This window comes from Papaver somniferum, chromosome 3, assembly GCF_003573695.1.
Source record: "Papaver somniferum cultivar HN1 chromosome 3, ASM357369v1, whole genome shotgun sequence".
Lineage (NCBI taxonomy): Eukaryota > Viridiplantae > Streptophyta > Magnoliopsida > Ranunculales > Papaveraceae > Papaver > Papaver somniferum.
The window spans coordinates 31315550-31333950 of NC_039360.1; the positions used below are offsets into that span (position 1 = coordinate 31315550).

The 18401-nt window shown below is 38.4% G+C and overlaps 2 protein-coding genes and 1 pseudogene across 2 annotated transcripts; 1 reads left to right on the forward strand and 2 right to left on the reverse strand.

Moving 5' to 3' along the window:
• Nucleotides 1-3261: 3261 nt before the first annotated feature.
• LOC113359243 lies at nt 3262-6635 on the reverse strand. Its single transcript, XM_026602910.1, has 3 exons — nt 6463-6635; nt 6065-6333; nt 3262-6014 (listed from the first exon to the last, which is right to left on the reverse strand). The coding sequence occupies exons 1-3, from the start codon at nt 6633-6635 to the stop codon at nt 3454-3456; spliced, it is 3003 nt and encodes a 1000-aa protein (XP_026458695.1). The 3' UTR covers nt 3262-3453.
• Nucleotides 6636-8272: 1637 nt separating this feature from the next.
• Nucleotides 8273-11679, reverse strand: LOC113359244 (annotated as a pseudogene).
• Nucleotides 11680-12258: 579 nt separating this feature from the next.
• LOC113359245 (protein ALP1-like) lies at nt 12259-13824 on the forward strand. The gene is made up of 2 exons (XM_026602912.1): nt 12259-12388; nt 13355-13824. The coding sequence occupies exons 1-2, from the start codon at nt 12259-12261 to the stop codon at nt 13822-13824; spliced, it is 600 nt and encodes a 199-aa protein (XP_026458697.1).
• The last annotated feature ends 4577 nt before the right edge of the window (nt 13825-18401 follow it).

Below are 18401 nucleotides of genomic sequence, written 5' to 3' on the forward strand. Positions count from 1 at the left end.
TTCCCATTATATTGTTTTATCTTTATAATTGAAATAATACAGGTTGTGCGTTAGATCATCAATTAGATTAATCCAACCTTTGGTTGTTGATTGTCATTGATCGATCCTTGGATATTGGTCTTTAGTACCATCCAAGTTATTCCTTGTATTTTATTAGTACTCGCAGTTTCTGTTTGAGGAAATCAAATCAAGAGAGAAGGATATAAACTCGTTGATGTACTTTTAATTGATTGAGTCTTGTTGATTCTCTTAAAAGTATATTCGAGTTTGTCCATACATATTGCTAAGCGAAATATTGGATGGTGTTGTTAGACCCCCGCTTTTTCAGAGTGTATTATTGAGTTACAGTGTAGATTCTTGGGATTCGCTCCCACTTCTATTTGAAAGGTATTTTTCTCCTTGCCTGCTCCTGATGTATGTCCACCTGTTGTTGGTTGCGTTGGTGGTGGAGGAGGTAGCGGTGTAGATAGGAAGTGGTTAAGTTTTCCTTGCCCGATCATTCTTAATATGATTCGTTGTATGTTCTTGCAGTTATTCGTGGTATGGCCATGAAAACGATGATAAGCGCAGAAGTCTTTACTTCTTCTTCCAGATGGTGGTTCTTGCCCTAGATGAGGTTGTGGTGTTATCTCCTCCATTAATATAACAGCTTCCCAGACTTTGTCCACTGTTGTGTTAAGAAGTGGCATCTTGACCTCCTCATGGGCTCTGTAGTTCGTTCCTTGATTGTAATATCTCCTATTTCCTCCATATCCATCTCCATGATTGTCGTATCTTGCAACTTTGTTGTTTCCTCCATGATTATTATATTGCCTCTCTCTGTATTATTTCTCATACATTTCTTGGTCTCTGCTACTCATGGATACCTACTTTTGTTGGTCTTCTATGATCAACTTATCTTTGCTTCCCTGAGAAGTGCTCGCAACAGCGTTCGTCATCCTTTTGTTGGACTCCATATCTCTCTACCTTTCTTCAAGAGCGATATACTCTTCCTGGTATTCGTGCAGTTCCGCCATTGCTATTTTGTCCTTTATTCTGAACAGTTGTGTGAACAAAAAGTCAGCTGGAAACAATGCATTGATGAATGCTAAGATGAGGATTCTTTCATCTACTCGTCCTGCCATTTCGATGCTCATTGTCATCCATCTATTGGTGGTATCTCGCAGGCTTTCGTTCGTTCTCCTTTGCAGGCTGAATGCTTTTTCAATTTATGGCTTCAACATACTGTTGTTAATGTATTGTCCCAAGAACAAGCTCTGCAAATGTTCGAATGAATTTATTGTGCCTATCGGCAGTCCATCGAACCACTTCAAGGCTTCTCCTGCGAGGCTTGCTGAAAAGTACTTGCACAGGACCGCGTCGTTATCCTCATATTTCAACAAAGCTAAGATGTATGTCTTTATATGTTGGATTGCACATGTAGATCCATCAAAGATGCTAGGAAACGTGGGTAGCGTGAACTTTCTTGGGATTGTTACATATTGTATTCGTCGCGCTAAGGGTGTCCTTGTTGCTTCTTCTAGCTGCCTCCTTCCTCCATCTTTCCCTTTTGTTACTAATTCTCTTAGCTCTGTATTTCTCTTAAAATTTCGTCGTTTGGAAATATGTCTTCCTCTTGTTGTTCCCTAGGTCTTTTCAACCGGGCTTGCCTGAATCTGTTTTCGTGCCTGCTTTGTCATATGGCTTCCTCTAGTTCTCGTCGTTCTTCATCGTATCTTCTTTCTCTCCACCTTTATTTTTCGTTTCTCGCGTGCTCCTGTGCAGCCTATCTCTCTCATTTTGTTGCCTCAGCATCTCTCTTCCATAAAGTATCATCCTAGCATGTTCTGCGTCATTCTCTTGCTCTGATTCATCATGCGTGCGATTGTATTCTTCATTTCTACGACGTCCTCGCCTGGGTTCACTCTCACCCACCTGTACATACCGATCTTCCATGTGATGGCGTTCGCGCTCCTCCTTCGAGTTTTCGTTCACCTGAAAAATTTTCATTCAAACTATTATCCATAAATTGTCCCTGTATATTATCTTCGTGCTCAGATCTACTTCTACTAGTGGTAATCCTGCTTGTTCTCGATCTCGAAGTCGCACGTGTGGTTCTGGATCGTGATTGTGACCTTTGCTCTTGTAATCTCTGATTTTCCATTCTTAGCTCATCATTTTGTCGCGTTAAGTTCGCACGTAGTTCCTCTTCCCTTCTTCTTTCATCTTCCAATCGTTGTTTTAGTTCTGCAATGGCCATGTTGTCTTCATTTTTTCCAACTGCTCCTTCTTCCTGTGTTCCCTCTTCATTTTTTAAATGAGTGAATCCAAACGTCAAAATTTCGAGAAAATAACCGAGCTCTTCCACAAAAACAAGGACAATAAGAATCTTTTCAAAAAACCAACTTAAAACTTTCACAAACAGGTATCCCAATCCCAAGCTGTATTCTAGCGTCAAAATGTAGTAGTAGAATATCCTACTACTACACCCCTTAGATAATCTATACAATGAACTAGGAAATCATCATGAAGAACACTTAGAAAGATTTTATTAAGTTTAAAAATCAATACAAAGAGGTAGAGTAAAGCCCTTAACTTGGGGAGCAAACAACTTTCTCTCTCTCAAAGTTCTAACTCTCGAAAAGATGTCCCTCTCAACACAGTGGTAGCTGGTCCTATATATAGGGGTTTTATATAGTGGAGGACAGCTAATAAAACCCATATTTTCGGATCTGACGTGCGATGTTCTCGCACGCTTATAATGGATCTTCTCGCACGAACCCCTCAACTTCGTACAGCCTTCACACTTTACTCGTGACTTCGTGACGTCATCGATTCCGTCATCTGAGATATGTCACGTGCGAATACGCTCGCCTCCTCATAATAATATCCCTTCACATGATACCTATGGGTGCGATATTTAACCCCTACAAATTTTCAGTTTTTTATTGCCGGATTTGTAACTTCATGAAAATTTGGTAATCCTCAGTAAACAAAAAATCTCATTTGGTATCCAGTCATGAAAATGGTATGGTGAACGGGTTGTTGTACTGAATAAATTTTTATTTCTAGAAGAAAAAGTAGAGTAAAGAAAGAAATGATTGATGCCGGGACAAAGTTGTGTGAGTATGACAATTAGTTCAAGAAAGTCAGTTGTACCGAATTTTTATAAGAAATTAATGAAAGAAGCTGAAATTGGCTTTCTAGAAAGTTTTTGCAACAGCTGCAACAAGGTAGTAAAAAATAAACCAGCAACAGATTGGAAGTCTATCCAAATTAGCAACAACTTATACTGTGACTCGGGAAATTCCGCAACAAAGTAAAGTTGTAATTCAATGTTTACAAGGCTAGCAAAAAATTAGATGACAGGAAAAAAAAAGTTGAGCACCTGGGAGATCAAAAAGAGTACTTTTCTGTGAATGGTCCATCTTCCTGAATATAGTGTCGAGCTAGATAAAACTTACACCAATATGCTCATCTTTCATTTGTAGAATGCAAACAAACTGGGACTGATTTAGGATCAAGCTCCCAACAGCCACACAACTTGCCATACCTTGCTTCTGTCAACCTGAAAGCAGGAACTTGATGCGAGAACCTATACAGTTCAGTCCAAGGTACAGCCGCCGCAATAGAGTCAAACCCCTCTTTTTCTTTAGCACTGAACAGCATCTTAAAGCCAGTAACACTTTGCAAAAGCGAAACGATTATCCAACTGGCATCAAACACCTCTAAAACTTCCACAATGTAGTACTCACAGCTCTTTAAGTCGGAGCACTTCAAGTCTGAGCGAAATTTAGTGTACAGAGCCCACACTTCCCCCACCCTTGGATAGATAGTCTGCAAGTCATTACCAGCTGCTACTCCGCTTACTTGATGAGAGAAATAAATTGAATCATTAAAGACAACACCATCACCAGATGCAACCTTAAACGTCCCACAGCACACTGGCATTCCCTTGTCAATCCAAGGAATAATAGCCCTTGGTGGATTGCAAGATTTAAGCCACTTTACAGCCAATTTAAAAAGTGGATAAGATTCGACACTCTCTATCAGAGCATAGTTCTTGGGTAACTCATCCAATTTGCAATACAATGCCCATGTCTGACCAGTCTTAAACTTCTCGCGGGATCGCTCATTGTCAAAGTTGTAAAATTCAGTCTCTGGTTTTTCAAAAATCTTCAAAGGAGAAGGTGAAGAGGGGATTTCCTTGTCCAAACTGACAGGTATGGCATGCACACCATCTGGAATCACTTTCTTAGTGTTAGCGGCAGCATTTTCCTCATAAATATCTGCCAATCTGCGGAAAGTGGGGCCAGCACAACTTTTCTTGCCAACTGAAACTGTGGTTGCCTTTCTCTTATGCTGAGGTCGACCAGAACTTTCTGCAGTCCGCATTTCCTCATAAACATCTGCCGATCTTGTAGACGAGCTACGTCCTATTGGTTTCCTTCTTCCAACCATGGTGCTTTTATTTTCAGAGTTTATTCTCATTTCTGGCTTGCCAAACTTGCTACACTGCGCCTTTGGGATTTCACAACTGTCCAGATGGAAAGGTCCTTGGGTACTTCGCTCAGCAACAATATTAAAATTGGTGCCCACGCCATCTGATCCCATCTCCTTAGCACCAGCCTGGTCTGCAAATGAAGCTTCTTTGGAAAAACTGGAACTAATGGAAGAGAATAAACGAACAGGCACTGCTTTAGGATCCAACTCCCAACATCCACGCAATGTTCCTTCTTTTTTATCAGTCAACTGGATAGCAGGAATCTGATGAGAGAACCTAAGCAATTCACAGCTTGATATCTCGAGTAAGGATTGACGCCCTGCTTTTGTCTGAGCCTTGAACACCGTCTTATAATCAGAAACCTTCTCCAAAACCAACACCTTGTATATATCACTTACCTGTACAACTTGGCCTATATCATACTTGCATGCTTGGAGGTCAGAAAAAGACCATTCTGAACTAAAATTCCTGTATATTGCCCACACCTCCCCATTCCTTGGAAAGATTGCAACCTTGTTTTCCATCCCAGCAACTGTTCCTTTCACAAGATGAGAGGAAGACAAAGTATCATGAAACTCCATGTCGTCGCCACTAGAGAAAATTCCACAACATGTGGGTATTTTGTTGTCAAGCCATTGGAGACAACAACCATTTGGTCGTGGAGTGCAAATTTCAAGCCATTGTATGTTCACTTTGAACTGTGGAACTGATTCAACCTTCTTAATCCGAGCATAGTGCTTGGGCAAGCCATCCAACTCGCAATACACAGCCCATAACTGACCAACTTGAAATTTGTGCTGAGTTTTGTCAGTTTCAAATAAACAAAATTCCGACTCTGGAAGTTCACAGGGATCAAAAGTCGAAGAAGATGAAGAAGGAATTTGCTCAGTAATGCTCTTTGCCACAGCTGTCACACAATCGGAAGAAAGAATCTTCCTCTTCTTCGGCATCGAAAGATTCTCTAATACATCAACAGTTTCAGCTTTCCCATCAGTGAAATCAGAAACTTCTTCAAGGTTATTAGGCAGTGAAGCAGGATCAAGCTCAAAATAACCTTCAGGGACAGTTTTATGTTCTCTGCCATTCGTTCTAAATGAAGGAACCCTGTGGGAGAATCTCAACATTTCATTTACTGGTATCTGAAAGGAAGGCATGCCATTGTTTTTGACTGGCTTAAACAGGCACACATAACCTTTTAACTTAACCAAACGGGCAACCAAAATGCCTGACTTGGTGTAATCTGACAGGACTACAACAAATTCATACTCGTACTCTCTGTGGTTGTCTGGATCAGAACTCCATTTCACATTCCAATTCTTGTAGAGGGCCCAAGTTTCACCTTTTCGGGGATAGATCTTGTAAGTATTTCTAGCACCTTTCTGCCAGACAATCTTATGAGAGAATGTACTTACACCTTCAATAATATGGGTCTTCTCATGTTTGAATACCCCACAAGCAGCAGGTAACCCACTTCTCTTCCAAGCAGTCTCATCTATATCCTTAGCAACATAATCCAACCATTGAGATCCACCTTGAAAGGTGAATATACCTTATTGATCCGCGCATACCATCTGGGCATACCATCTAAATCGTCAAAAATTGCCCACATCTGATCAACTGCAAAGCATTCTTCACTCCGATGCCTGTCAAAGTCATAAAAATCTGAATCGGCTACGGCCACTGGTTCAGGTCCTTCTTCATAGTAGTTATCATCTTCAGCTACTTCCTCTCCATTATTCTTGCTGGGGGCTTCATATCTAAATCTTGTTCTTTTTTTGTCTGGGTCACATTCACGGTTTGTGTAGGTTGAATTACAAGATGATCTATCAAACTCAGATTTCATTGAATGCCTGCAAAAATAACTGAAACATGAACAGCATCTACTAAGTGAAAAACCTTCAACCTTAACACACCTAAATACTAGTACTGCATGCTAAAAAAAAAATCTAAAAGATAAAATCTGAAAGAGATTTACTTACTTGTTTCCTGCATACCAGTTTTCGGCGTTTTCATCTTCTGCACTGATGCATGCATGTTCTTCTAAACCTTTTCCTTTGTTTGTCAATGGCGTCAACTCAGATTCTATACCTTCACGATCTCTTTTCAACACAGAGTGACATATCTCATAATCATGAGCTCCTGCATATCTCATAACTTTGATGTGAAGCCTGGTGGAGGCTTCATATCTATGTCTTGTACTTTTTTGTGTGGGTCACATTCATGGTTTGTGAAGTTTGAATCACAAAATGATCTATAAAACTCAGATTTCACTGAATGCCTGCAAAAACTACTGAATCATGAACAACATCTACTTAGTCAAAAACCTTCAAACCCAACACACCTAGATACTGCTAAAAAAATCTAAAAGATAAAAGCTTAAAGAGGTTTACTTACTTGTTTCCTGCATACCAGTTTGAAGACCTGCCTCTCTTCCTCTCAACCTTTGATAATGAATGAATTGAAGGGTGGATAGAAAATTAAGCATTTAAAAGTTAATGCAGGCAGTTGAGATGGCTGAACATTAGGTTAATGTTTATCAAGTTAGAGTCCAAATGGGAGACATTAAAATGCCATGTTACCTGTACTTATGGAGCATTAGATGCACCTAAGAAGAAAATACATATATACAATGGGAGTTCATTAATTAGGAAAGTTCATTTTGATGATATGAACTGAATATAACAGGGACATGAGTGACTCAAATACTACCTTAAAATGTATAGAGAAAATGCTTGGACCTGAGGTAAACTGAACTCAGAATCAGGAGACATTTCCCCTCGAGCTCTACTGAAGTGAAGTGTAACTCAGCAGCTCCACTTTTAAAATCCAGCATGCCCAATTAGCAGCCTTGTTAACCCAATTCATAAAACTGCGTCCATGATTAACCTCTTTTTTCACAGTGCTGGGAGTGGTACTGGTACATGGTGCTCCAAATGAGAGCATAAGAAGATTGAAACTGAAGGTATAAAATGTAGACAGATATTCGTTACGCCAAGTCCAAAAATCAAGCTCAAAAGAGAGGAGAAGATTGAAATTGAATCAAAATCTATCAATTTCATTTGTATCCTGTCTTTTTTAATTTGGTTTGAATCAAAATCTGAAAATTAAATTAAAAAAGACAGGATACATATGAAATTGATAAATTGATTGAATTTTACCACATACATGATTTGAGGTATCATTTCAGGGAGAGGAAGAGAGATCTCGATAGTGAGAGCTAGAATAGCAACATTCACGAGCTTCTTCTACAAGTTCCATGGCGTCCCAGATGTTTTGAGCTCCCATGGTGGTGGTGATTCTTGTTCTATGTCTAATTTGTTTTCCTTTATTTCGATTATATGAAATGAAATTGGACTTTTCTATCCTTTTTTTTCGATTACGGTCATTGGGTCCCGTCTGCCTGTTAAAAGATTCCGGCAAGATGCAAATCCTAGATGCCGTCACGTTGAGAAATACACAAAATAGATGGCTCCTAAATTTGTAGTGTTACATGCCAGTTAAAAAGTAGAATATCAATTCCCGGTGTGGTTGACGCCTAAATTTGTTATCCTCAATTGTTACATATATACATTTCTGGATAGCTTATATACATTTTGCATTTTGGATGCCTCAAATGAAATGGTGAGGAAATAAAAAAAAAAATTATATTACAACCTCTGGCAACTAGTACGTACCACTTCACCACCTGCAAGGCTTCCCTTGAAAAAAAAAATATCTGCAGAAGCGGTTCTTTTCTCGTTGTGTTTGTTTGTTTGTCTGTCTGTTTATGGATTGTGTCGTACCAGAGTTCTAAATTCCACTTGAGGACGTTCTGTTTACTCTTTGTGCACCCAATTTCAGGGCAGCAGGTTTGGTTCCACGACCTCTTCCAAGAGACAATGGCTTGGTCCTGGTAGTTGGTTCAGGAGCGGCAATGGCTGCCCATGGATCGTCCTCGTCAGCTTTTGATGATGATGCTCTCATGTTCGAAGATGAAGATTTGGAAGATGTTGATGCCGTTGACCTTGGGGCAGGAGTGGCAATGGATCCCCATAAGTCCACATCCTCATCTTAAGCTTCACATCTGTAACTGAATGGGTCTTTTTTTAGCAGCTTGAATGCTGGCAAAGGCTGCAGGCAAGTGGTTCAATATCATCCCATTTGTCTGTTTCATCGTAGTCTTGCTCTTCAAAGATACCATTTTCAATTTCTCCCCAACCATCTTTTGATGTTGGAGATGGTGGGATGGGTGTATCAGCTGAATCAGTAGTAATAGTTGGATAGGCCGGCATTGCATCCACCACTAGAAAGTCACAAGAAACTGAACTCAGTAATCTTAGATTCTAAAGTGAACACAATGCATCTACTAAATCATTAGAGTCCCACATCCATCACTAACCAATCTCACCACAAACTTCTGACTCACACTCTTGACATGGGTGCAAAACTGAATACAAAGGCTGTTTTATATTTCATTTTGGTTCCTTATTCACAAATTTCACACATTGGCTTCCTGAATTTATGGAAGCTTATATACGTTGCAATTTCAGAGATGACAAGTACAACACAGTAATGCTACCAACGTCCACTTCATTTAAAAGCATGGGGTCAAACAGCTTGGATGCCATATGGATAAGGGCAATGTAAAATAAGAAAACAAATAACTGAGACACAAACCTGAGCTTGAGGCTGCTGCAGAAAGTTGGCTGCTTGATTCTGCTGATGCAACTGGAGCTTGGTCAGCTATGCCCTTGATTGTCAAAGAGCTCATCGCCCATCTGCATTTCAATTAGTATTTCAAGTTTCAGCTACATATTTAGTATTAAGTGAATGTTTGCGGTACCTGTTAACACCACTCTAGACAGAGTGCTTATGAGAGAATTTGGTCACTGACATCTGGTAATAACTCGAAAAACTAATTTGACTTACCCGAGCAAACCTGCATTTCCAGCTGACATTCCCATTCCTGAAGTTCCGGTTGTATCTCCACTATTAATCTGCTAAAAAAATATTCAATCTGAATGTTATTCGACGGATGAAATGACCACTACCTTTGGACAAAATGGAAGACTCTAACAACCTTTATGGTACTTGCAAGTGTAAATCAATAAATCAAAGCAGCAGAGATCAACCAAACCTTTTCATCGAGCTGTTTTACGATCTGTAAAAACAGATCAACAGCTTGAAACGCTTTTAATCGAACATCACTGCAATGGATTGTTAAATGAATTCAGAATCTCCTCCAAATTGAGTACAACCAAAATGTCGCTTCTTGGAGGGAGGAAAAAAAAAACTATTTGAGCTTGCCTATCGGGATCAATGGTAAGTACAACGATGTTTGGCAAGATACGAGTTGCAATCTCCATTCTGTCATAATATGAACTCGTGGCACATAAAGCCATGGCACCTAAAAAAATCATACCTCAAGAAGATAATGCTACAGAATATTATGAAAGACATGATAGTCTTTACTCAAAATTACCAACAATACACAAACCAGAATAATGCCAACTAGCAACCTAATTGTATAAATATAAGCATCTGATGCAGCTAAGGAACCCTTACTATTAAAACATTCACATGTATGTACATGTTCTTGTGATACAGAGCTAGAGAGGGAGCTAATGGGTTTATTACCTGCTCCTCGTGCGGGAGAGAAAGTATCACGCAAGACTCGCTTTCTTGTCTGCATTTTTGTGTAAACACAATGATATTATTACAAGCTCCAAGTGTCACTGGAAGACATATATATACCACCTAACTACTACCGAAAGTCTAGTGTAATCCTCGAATGATAATATATTCTTGATACTCGCCCAAATAAATAACCTACCGCAGTGAATCAAAGTAACTGCAAAATAAAACAATGAGGGTATCGAGAGTCTGACCCCATCGTTAAGATAGCTGGCAATATTCCCGAGTAGAAACGTGGTGTTTGTTCTAATAACTGCTTCATCATCCACCTGTACGACTAGCAAATTGTAAACTACAACATAGACTAACCTAAGATATACAATTAATCAACAACTGCGAGGAGTTAGTAGCTTACCTGTAACTTTGTAAGTAGGAAGTTATTAAGTGCAGAAAATTCAGCAAAAGGTTAACCAGATTTTCAGTTAATGAGCCTTCCACCTAAAGGGTACATCTATTGTTTATTTATACAACCAGTCTTATCTTGGTCGTGTTTGGTATCATGGATATCCCATCCTAGATTGGGTTAGCTAGTAAAAAATTGTTAAAATGTGTTTGTCTCACCGGAATTCCAATCCTGGATAAAGATTACTAAACCTTCCCTAATTTTAGGAACTTAAAAAAGTGAGGTTAAGATATTCTTCCAAATACCTGGGATACCTGTATCCTCACTTGGGTTAGACAATTATTTTCCCTTAAAATAAGTATTTGGATAAGAATAATTATTTATATTAACCTATTTCTATAGTCAAACAAACACAAGTTAACCTAGCCCAAGATATGATAGAAATTTAGACAAACATCATTAAAACTAACTATTAACAAGGTTATCATAAATCAAATTAAGATAAACTTTTCAAGGATATGTTATCCCGTTTCCAATCTCACAGACAGACCCCTTGTGTTTACTCCGTACTAACAGGAAAATAAGTAGATTGTATTCATAACTTGGGTGCCAAAATGAGCATCGACTTTAGTGTCAGTTCCCGAAGAACAGCAGAGGTATCAGAAAACCCAGTGGCAACATGAGGATAAACCTAATGGCAAGCAACATTAAGTCCATTCAGAATTTCCAATCAGATGGTACAATAGCAACGTGCATTTACTAAAAAAATCTCCACTCCCGAATAGAATTTCCCCTCTGCTATTAAAAGAACTGTCAACACCAACCACGTACCTGCTCATCTACAATTTGAGAAGATAATGACTCTCCATACTGATCGAGATGTTGTAGAAGGCCTACTCGAATATCACGGTCATTCGAGGAAAATAGTTTCACAACAGTTGGCAATATCTATTAAAAAAGAAGGAAGCGTCAGGTTATCAATTAAACAACAGCATTGATTAGAGTTTTTGACGGGTCGTTGCAGGTTGTCATATTCCGAATTCAGTTAAATGGCCAAAGAAGTTACCAGCCAGGTTATCAATTAGTTTTTGAATCTGCGTATGGACTCCGAAGAAGAGCTTGAAGAACGCACCTTATTACTTGTGGTTGCAGCAGTTATCGAAAATGTTAAGGGTCGCATATGTAAGGAACCTTGTAGAACTTCTATACTTATGGGACATCAACACATGCAAGAGATTTTGCACGGACATCCCCGTAGATGTTATGAGCAGTATCACATGGAGAAGTTTGTTTTTTTAAGGTTGACTCACATTTTAAGAGAAAGAAAACTTTTACGTGACGGTCGATGGGTCACCATAGAAGAGCAGTTGGCGATTTTCCTTCTCACGATTGGACATAATGAAGATAATAGAATGTTACAAGAAAGATTTCAACATTCCGGTGAAACTATAAGTAGATACTTCAATGAAGTATTGAGAGCCATCATGGAACTTTCCAAGGAACTTATAAAACCTCCTTCTTTCTCTGAGACTCCAGCTGAAATACTCAACAACTCTAAATATTTCCCATGGTTCAAGGTACGTCAGATGATATCTCTTATAGCTTTGTCTTTTTTTTTCCTTCCCATTTTTAACTTATATCCATAAATATTTTATAGGATTGTATTGGCGCTATAGACGGAACACATATTAAAGTGATTGTACCACTAGCCCAACAAACACCGTACTTCGATAGGAAAGAAAATATATCACAAAACGTGATGGCAGTATGTTCGTTTGATTTGAAATTCACATATATCTACGCTGGATGGGAAGGATCGGCAAATGATTCAAGAATTTTATGGGAAGCTTTGAGTAATAGAAGTTTGATGTTTCCTCATTCCCCTGAAGGTTAGTTAATTTTGCTATACATTTTTCTTCATATTCTTTTTGTTATTCAGTTAATTTTGTAAAACACGATACATATTTGGGGCAGTTTTCTTTATCTCAAGCAACACATATAGGTTTACCATAACACTTCTTTCAAGGCTTTGTTTATCTATCTTTTCTTTCTTCATATTCTTTTTGTTAGGATCCTTGGTTGTTTATTGTAACCTTGCGGCGGTTTTTTCTGGGTGCTAATGCCTTAGGAGAACTTACTAGGCCACCAGGATCGGGTGCTAGAGTATACCACAAACCATCCAGAGCTATGCTTTTTTTTCATTTTTGGTCTTAATTTGGTTGGAAGAAATGGTAGTTTGCCACCCAACAAAGTTTTAGCGCGTTAAAGTCGTGGTGATTATCATTATCTTTAAGTTGTTCACCAAGTAGAAGAAAAACATGAATTTAAGTTTAAGAATGTAAGACTTATTATGATGTGGCGTTTAAGAACCATTTATGATTTAAGTTTCAGAGTTCTTTATTTTAATGGTTTTGTTGTTACTTATTTGACACTTACTTGTATATTGATGCTTGTCAGTGAAAATCAAACTTTGGCTGGCTAATTCTGGTGCAATATATTCCTGCAACAGTTTGAAAATTGGCCAAGCCATAACGATCTAGTATAGGCAGTAGTTTCAACCATCTGCAGTTTGAGTATTTAGGTCATATCCTTCATCTAAAAGTATGTCAGTAGATTTACGGTTTCAGTAGCAGAACTTGTAGTTTACAATCATAAAGCAAGTGCTTGTGCAGTCCCAACAGCAACCTGAAATCTTTAAGACTAGTTAAGCTGTCCTCTTCCACTACTGGTGCTGGTATAGACCATGTCTTCTTTCTGACCAGAATGCGTTTCTTTCTTGTGAATTCCCTCTACTTGTATTGTGACTAACGATGTTATTGTTGCTGAATATTCTCCGACATTGTTTACATTTTTAGGAAAGTATTATGTTGTTGATGCTGGATATCCAAACATGCCTGGTTTTCTTGCTCCATATCGGGGAGTTCGTTATCACTTACATGACCGTAGAAGAGGAAATGGAAGGTTCACTGCAAAGGAGTTGTTTAATTTTGGGCATTCTTCATTAAGGAATGCAATCGAGCGAAGCTTTGGAGTTCTTAAATCTCGCTTTCCAATTTTGAGAGATCCTGCCTCATTTCCATACAACACCCAGGTACAAATATTAATAGCAACATGTGCAATTCACAATTTCATTAGGACGGAATCCAAGTCTGATGAACTGTTTGCATATTATGCAAATGAAGAAAATGTCATAGATGTTGATACATCCCCGCCTGATGAACCGGCGTTTAGTGGTATGTACGCACATCAACAAAGAAGAAGTGAAATGAATCACGTGAGAGATGAAATTGCCGATGCCATGTATAGGTTTCGATACCGAAACTAGCTAAGATCAAATTGCTAGTGTATTGAAGATCTATGATTAAATTTGTGTGTTGTGGTTTATAAAAAAAAAAAACTAAAATGATAATGATAAACAGGTGTACCAAACAACTTCTCATTTTAATCATTTTTCATTTTTTGATAATTAATTATTCCAAAAAGTTGTTTGTTAAAATTTATTTCAAAAATGATTATGATATACTCATTTTTCAGTTTATGATTATCTATAATCATAAATAGATAATCATAATGGTTATCAAACAGGGCCATTATGTTATTAAGTATGTGATGTGCCACAACAAATGCTATATCCTACGTAAAGACAGCATTATGGGCTAGAAAGCAACTAGTCAGAAAAAAAATTACGTAGTTCAGCTATAAAAACTAAGTAAAACAACATTACATAGTTCAACTGTAGGTAATTACAAAACTAAAAACGGATCCCATGGAGATCTTACAAAGGTTATGTTCTGACCTTTGGAATTGGTGCTGTATTGCCCAGCTCTTCTGTTTTGGCCAATCTCATACCAGAGAAAAGCTCGTAAGTAAGACAGACTATCATAATTGTTTAACACAAGACACCAACAAAATTGCATCAGTATGGATATAAGGAACAAATATCTAAAAACAAAAATCTTAATATCCAGAGAGCTCAAAGATTGAACATTAACCAGTGAAACCTAGAACAAAACTGTTGTCCTGTATTTTTGTGCTCCGGCTAAGAAGCCAATACCCATACCCACAGTATAGGTACCCACCTCTTTACAAGACACGTGGCAACTCCAGTTAAGTAAAATGTACTCCATTATTAACTACTAATAAGTGATTAAACAATTACTCCATTACCCATAAAATTAGATTGCTATGTTCCCCAAATTTAGTAGGAAATCTTTACCATACTTTAGTGACTACATCGTTCCAAATAAATGAAATATATTATAAGTTATCTTTTTACAATAACAAAATTTATAAAGAACTTGCCTTTGGTATGTTAGTGCTCTTCAGCAAGAGCTCGTCTACAAATATAATGATATGACGATTGTGAAGCAGGTACCAGAGTCATAAGCGGGTGAATTTGTACAACTGATGGCCATCTGATTCATAGGCTTGGTAAGTTACCATTTGTTGCGCAACATCTAACTGATTAAGGGTACCTAGAGAAACGTGCAGGTACAAGCCACTTCAACTAATTCAAAAATTTAGATCTTCATATAACTTTTAACTACGGTTTTCTACATCACAATAAATAACTTACCAGTATATCGACTAGGAACAATGTAATAAGGATTTCCTACTAAATTCATGGAAATTTAAGAATTTAATCTTATGAAATGTAAGCTCTGACCAGGGTGAGTCACGTGTAGAGTAAAAAATACTTTAGAAATCATGTGTATAACATGGGAGGAGCTAAGGATGAGCCTCAGCGTTGTGTGGTCGGCCACATATGGCATGTTGAGTCCATTCCCTTCCTTGTGGCTCCCTCTAATGAGTGTGTGGAGCTCCGGAAGGTTTGAACACGTCTTTGAATAAGTTTGTACGACTCAATCCCAAGTTGCTAGCCGTGAGAATGTTTAAAAGGTTGAGGAAGAGGACGGTGCCTTAGCTGAGGCTTATGCCTTAATCTCGTATCTTGTACGAGATTTAAGATGAGCTAGCAGGACTCGTGCCACATGAGGCCAGTCGGAGGTGTTCATGTTGCCCAGGTCCCAGAAAGCCATCTGGGACGTGTTAGGAAGACTGGCAGTGAGGTTTATATGCCTAATAATGGCTCTTAGTTATATAAGACTATGAAACACTTTACTTGACTAGTGTATCATCAATCGTGAATGGTTTCATGTTTGGATCAGATATGACCAGTTTATCTCGTGTGGATGTACTAAGAGTTAGTCACAAGGCTCGGGGAAGAAGTGACCAGCGTATCTCGCATGGATGTACTAGGAATTAGTCACGAGGCCTATGTAAGGCTTGATTCGTACTCGTGAGGCCGAGGTGTGAGTCATGCTTACCAGAGAGTTATGTATTGTTCATGTTCATGGAATCATCCGTTGATGTGTCATGAGAGACATTAGCAGACATTACCAGTGTATCTCGTGGAGATACTGTACCATGGAGTCGTGTTTATAGGTCGTAAGGCTAAGCACTGAGTCTAGCGAGTGTGAGATCTTAGTCGTGTTTGAGACATCTAGTCTCAAGAGGCCGGTATTTAAGGCTTACTTATGAGGAACATATAGTCTCGCTCGTGAGGCTAGTGGAGCCTCGCTCACATGACTGATTGGAACCTCTCTCATATGGATGAGCGGAGGCTTGCTCATGAGGACGACACCTTGGTTTGTGATTGAAGATGGAGGGTCAAGCAAACAGACTGGGAGTCGGTCATACAGACTAAGCTTTCATCATACAGAATGAGCTTCGGGCATACAGACTGATCTTCATCCATATGAGCTGAGCTTCGGCTTCGGCCATATGAAATATGGCCAAGTCTTACTTACGTGCTGAGATATGGACATTCATGGACTTGACTTTTGCCATAAATCTTGTATCGAAACCTAAAATGACATCTCTGCTCCTCATCCAAAACTTATTCCCTCCGTCCCTATTATAAAGGCGGAGTTGTAAAAAATTATAGTCCCATTAAATAGACAGACTTTCAATTTTAAAATGGATTTTTCCATATATTACCCTTATTTATTATAGGTAGTTATCACCACAATTAAGTTAATGTTTCTAGTGTTAAAAATTGTACAAAGGATAAAACACGAAAGAGGATGGAAATGTAGGAAATCAAAAAAAATTCTTATTCTAAGAGAAACTCACTTCTCCACCTATATAATGGGGACGGTGAGAGTACTATCTAAATTGAGTCCCATACTTGAAATAGAACCTTCATGTTCCATGATGAGTATATTGATGGTGTATATTTGCTTTCAGACACTTTACCTTTTCCCACTAAACTGTCTTGAGAATATGCGCTTGAGGCTAGGGCTTCACTTTTGTCGACTTTGTAGGCTTCCTCTGAGAGAGAGAGAGAGAGTATAATCTCGAAGCATTCCTTGTCTTGCTTGAAGATGGATTTTAATGCTACTGTGTACGAATTGGAGTTGTATCCCCGTCTTGACCCTTTGCAAATTTTATCATGTGAATTGAGTGTAGTCCCCGTTTCTGGACTTGACCTTAAGCCTACTCTTGAACTTCAAACTAGAGGGGATATTCAGACTTAAGAAATCTCTGCTTCTATCTATGACCGGCCATGCGTGGTTGTAAGGATGTGAAGTGTCACTCTGTTGAAGTTTAACGCTGACGAACTGTATGAATGAGACTTGGGTATGCTTCTAGAAAGTCGTGGATTTAACTCTTGTTTTTACCCGGATAAAGAGGAACCGGGGCTTAGTCTTTATGGTTAAAGCTTTAGACTTGACTTGAATTATTTTGTGATGAACAACACCTTGCTCATAGTTCTAAGGCTTCGTCATGATCTCGTGTAATGATTGTATCCTTGACATATTAAATTTTGAATTGGGTTTTAGATTAGCCAAAACCTTAATTTTCCTTGTCATAAACTCCTGGCAGTGTAGATGGACGTACATAAGATACAAAGACGTATAAGTGGTCCTCTGCTCATGCATGAGCATTGGCGTGCATGAATAAATCCTAGTTACGCCTTGGTCCAATTATAGCTTAATTTTCCTTGTTTGAGTCAAATTCATTTTTATTTTTTTAAAAATCCTAAACCTCTTGTTTAACTCAAGTTCTTCTTTCCTTGCTTGAGAGTTTTTTACTTGAGGGGGGATTTATAGGAGAGAACGTGGGACAACAATCTTGGATGCAATAACTCATGTGGCCGATTGATATAGATTTGGAATCCCTATGCAGATGGGATTAATTAGGTCTGGATATATAACATGCATGAAAGATAGAGAGGCATGAGCGATACCTCGGTCATGTTTGATGCGTGTGAACAGAAGCTTGATCATGCCCTAAGCTTAATATTAGGAGAGTTTAAACTTAACTTTGTCTTGTAACAAAAATATTCCTACAACATTCTTCGAGATTTGTATATCAAGATGAAATTTAGTTGTTAGATGATTTAAGAATAATCCTTGATATTCATACCTGATTATGAATCGTCTGATGATTCGGTAATATTCCTCATGATATATTTCTGATGGATGAAATATGGACCGTTAAATGATTCAGTAGTATTCCTCGTGATATGTTCCTAACGGATGAGGAATTTCAAGTTACTTACTTGATGAATCAGTTCTTCATTAACTTTGTATCCTCAAGAATTATTGGAAAATGAAACTAGGGGTACTTCCAAGGACACTTTGATGCCTCAATGAGTAAGAAATTTATGCAGGTTTTTGTGGAGAGAAAAATATTTGAAAATGTGTAACTTTTGAGTTAGATTTCCATCTCTATTTATAGGTTGTAGGAGATATGAATCCAGACCAATAATTCTTTAGCATTCACGAACCTCATCCTAAAAATTCATTACATGGTAAAGACGCAAGCAATATAATATCTTCCACGTGGCTTTGGGGTGGTCGCCTAATGCTAATCCAACGACTGGGTTCCCTTTAA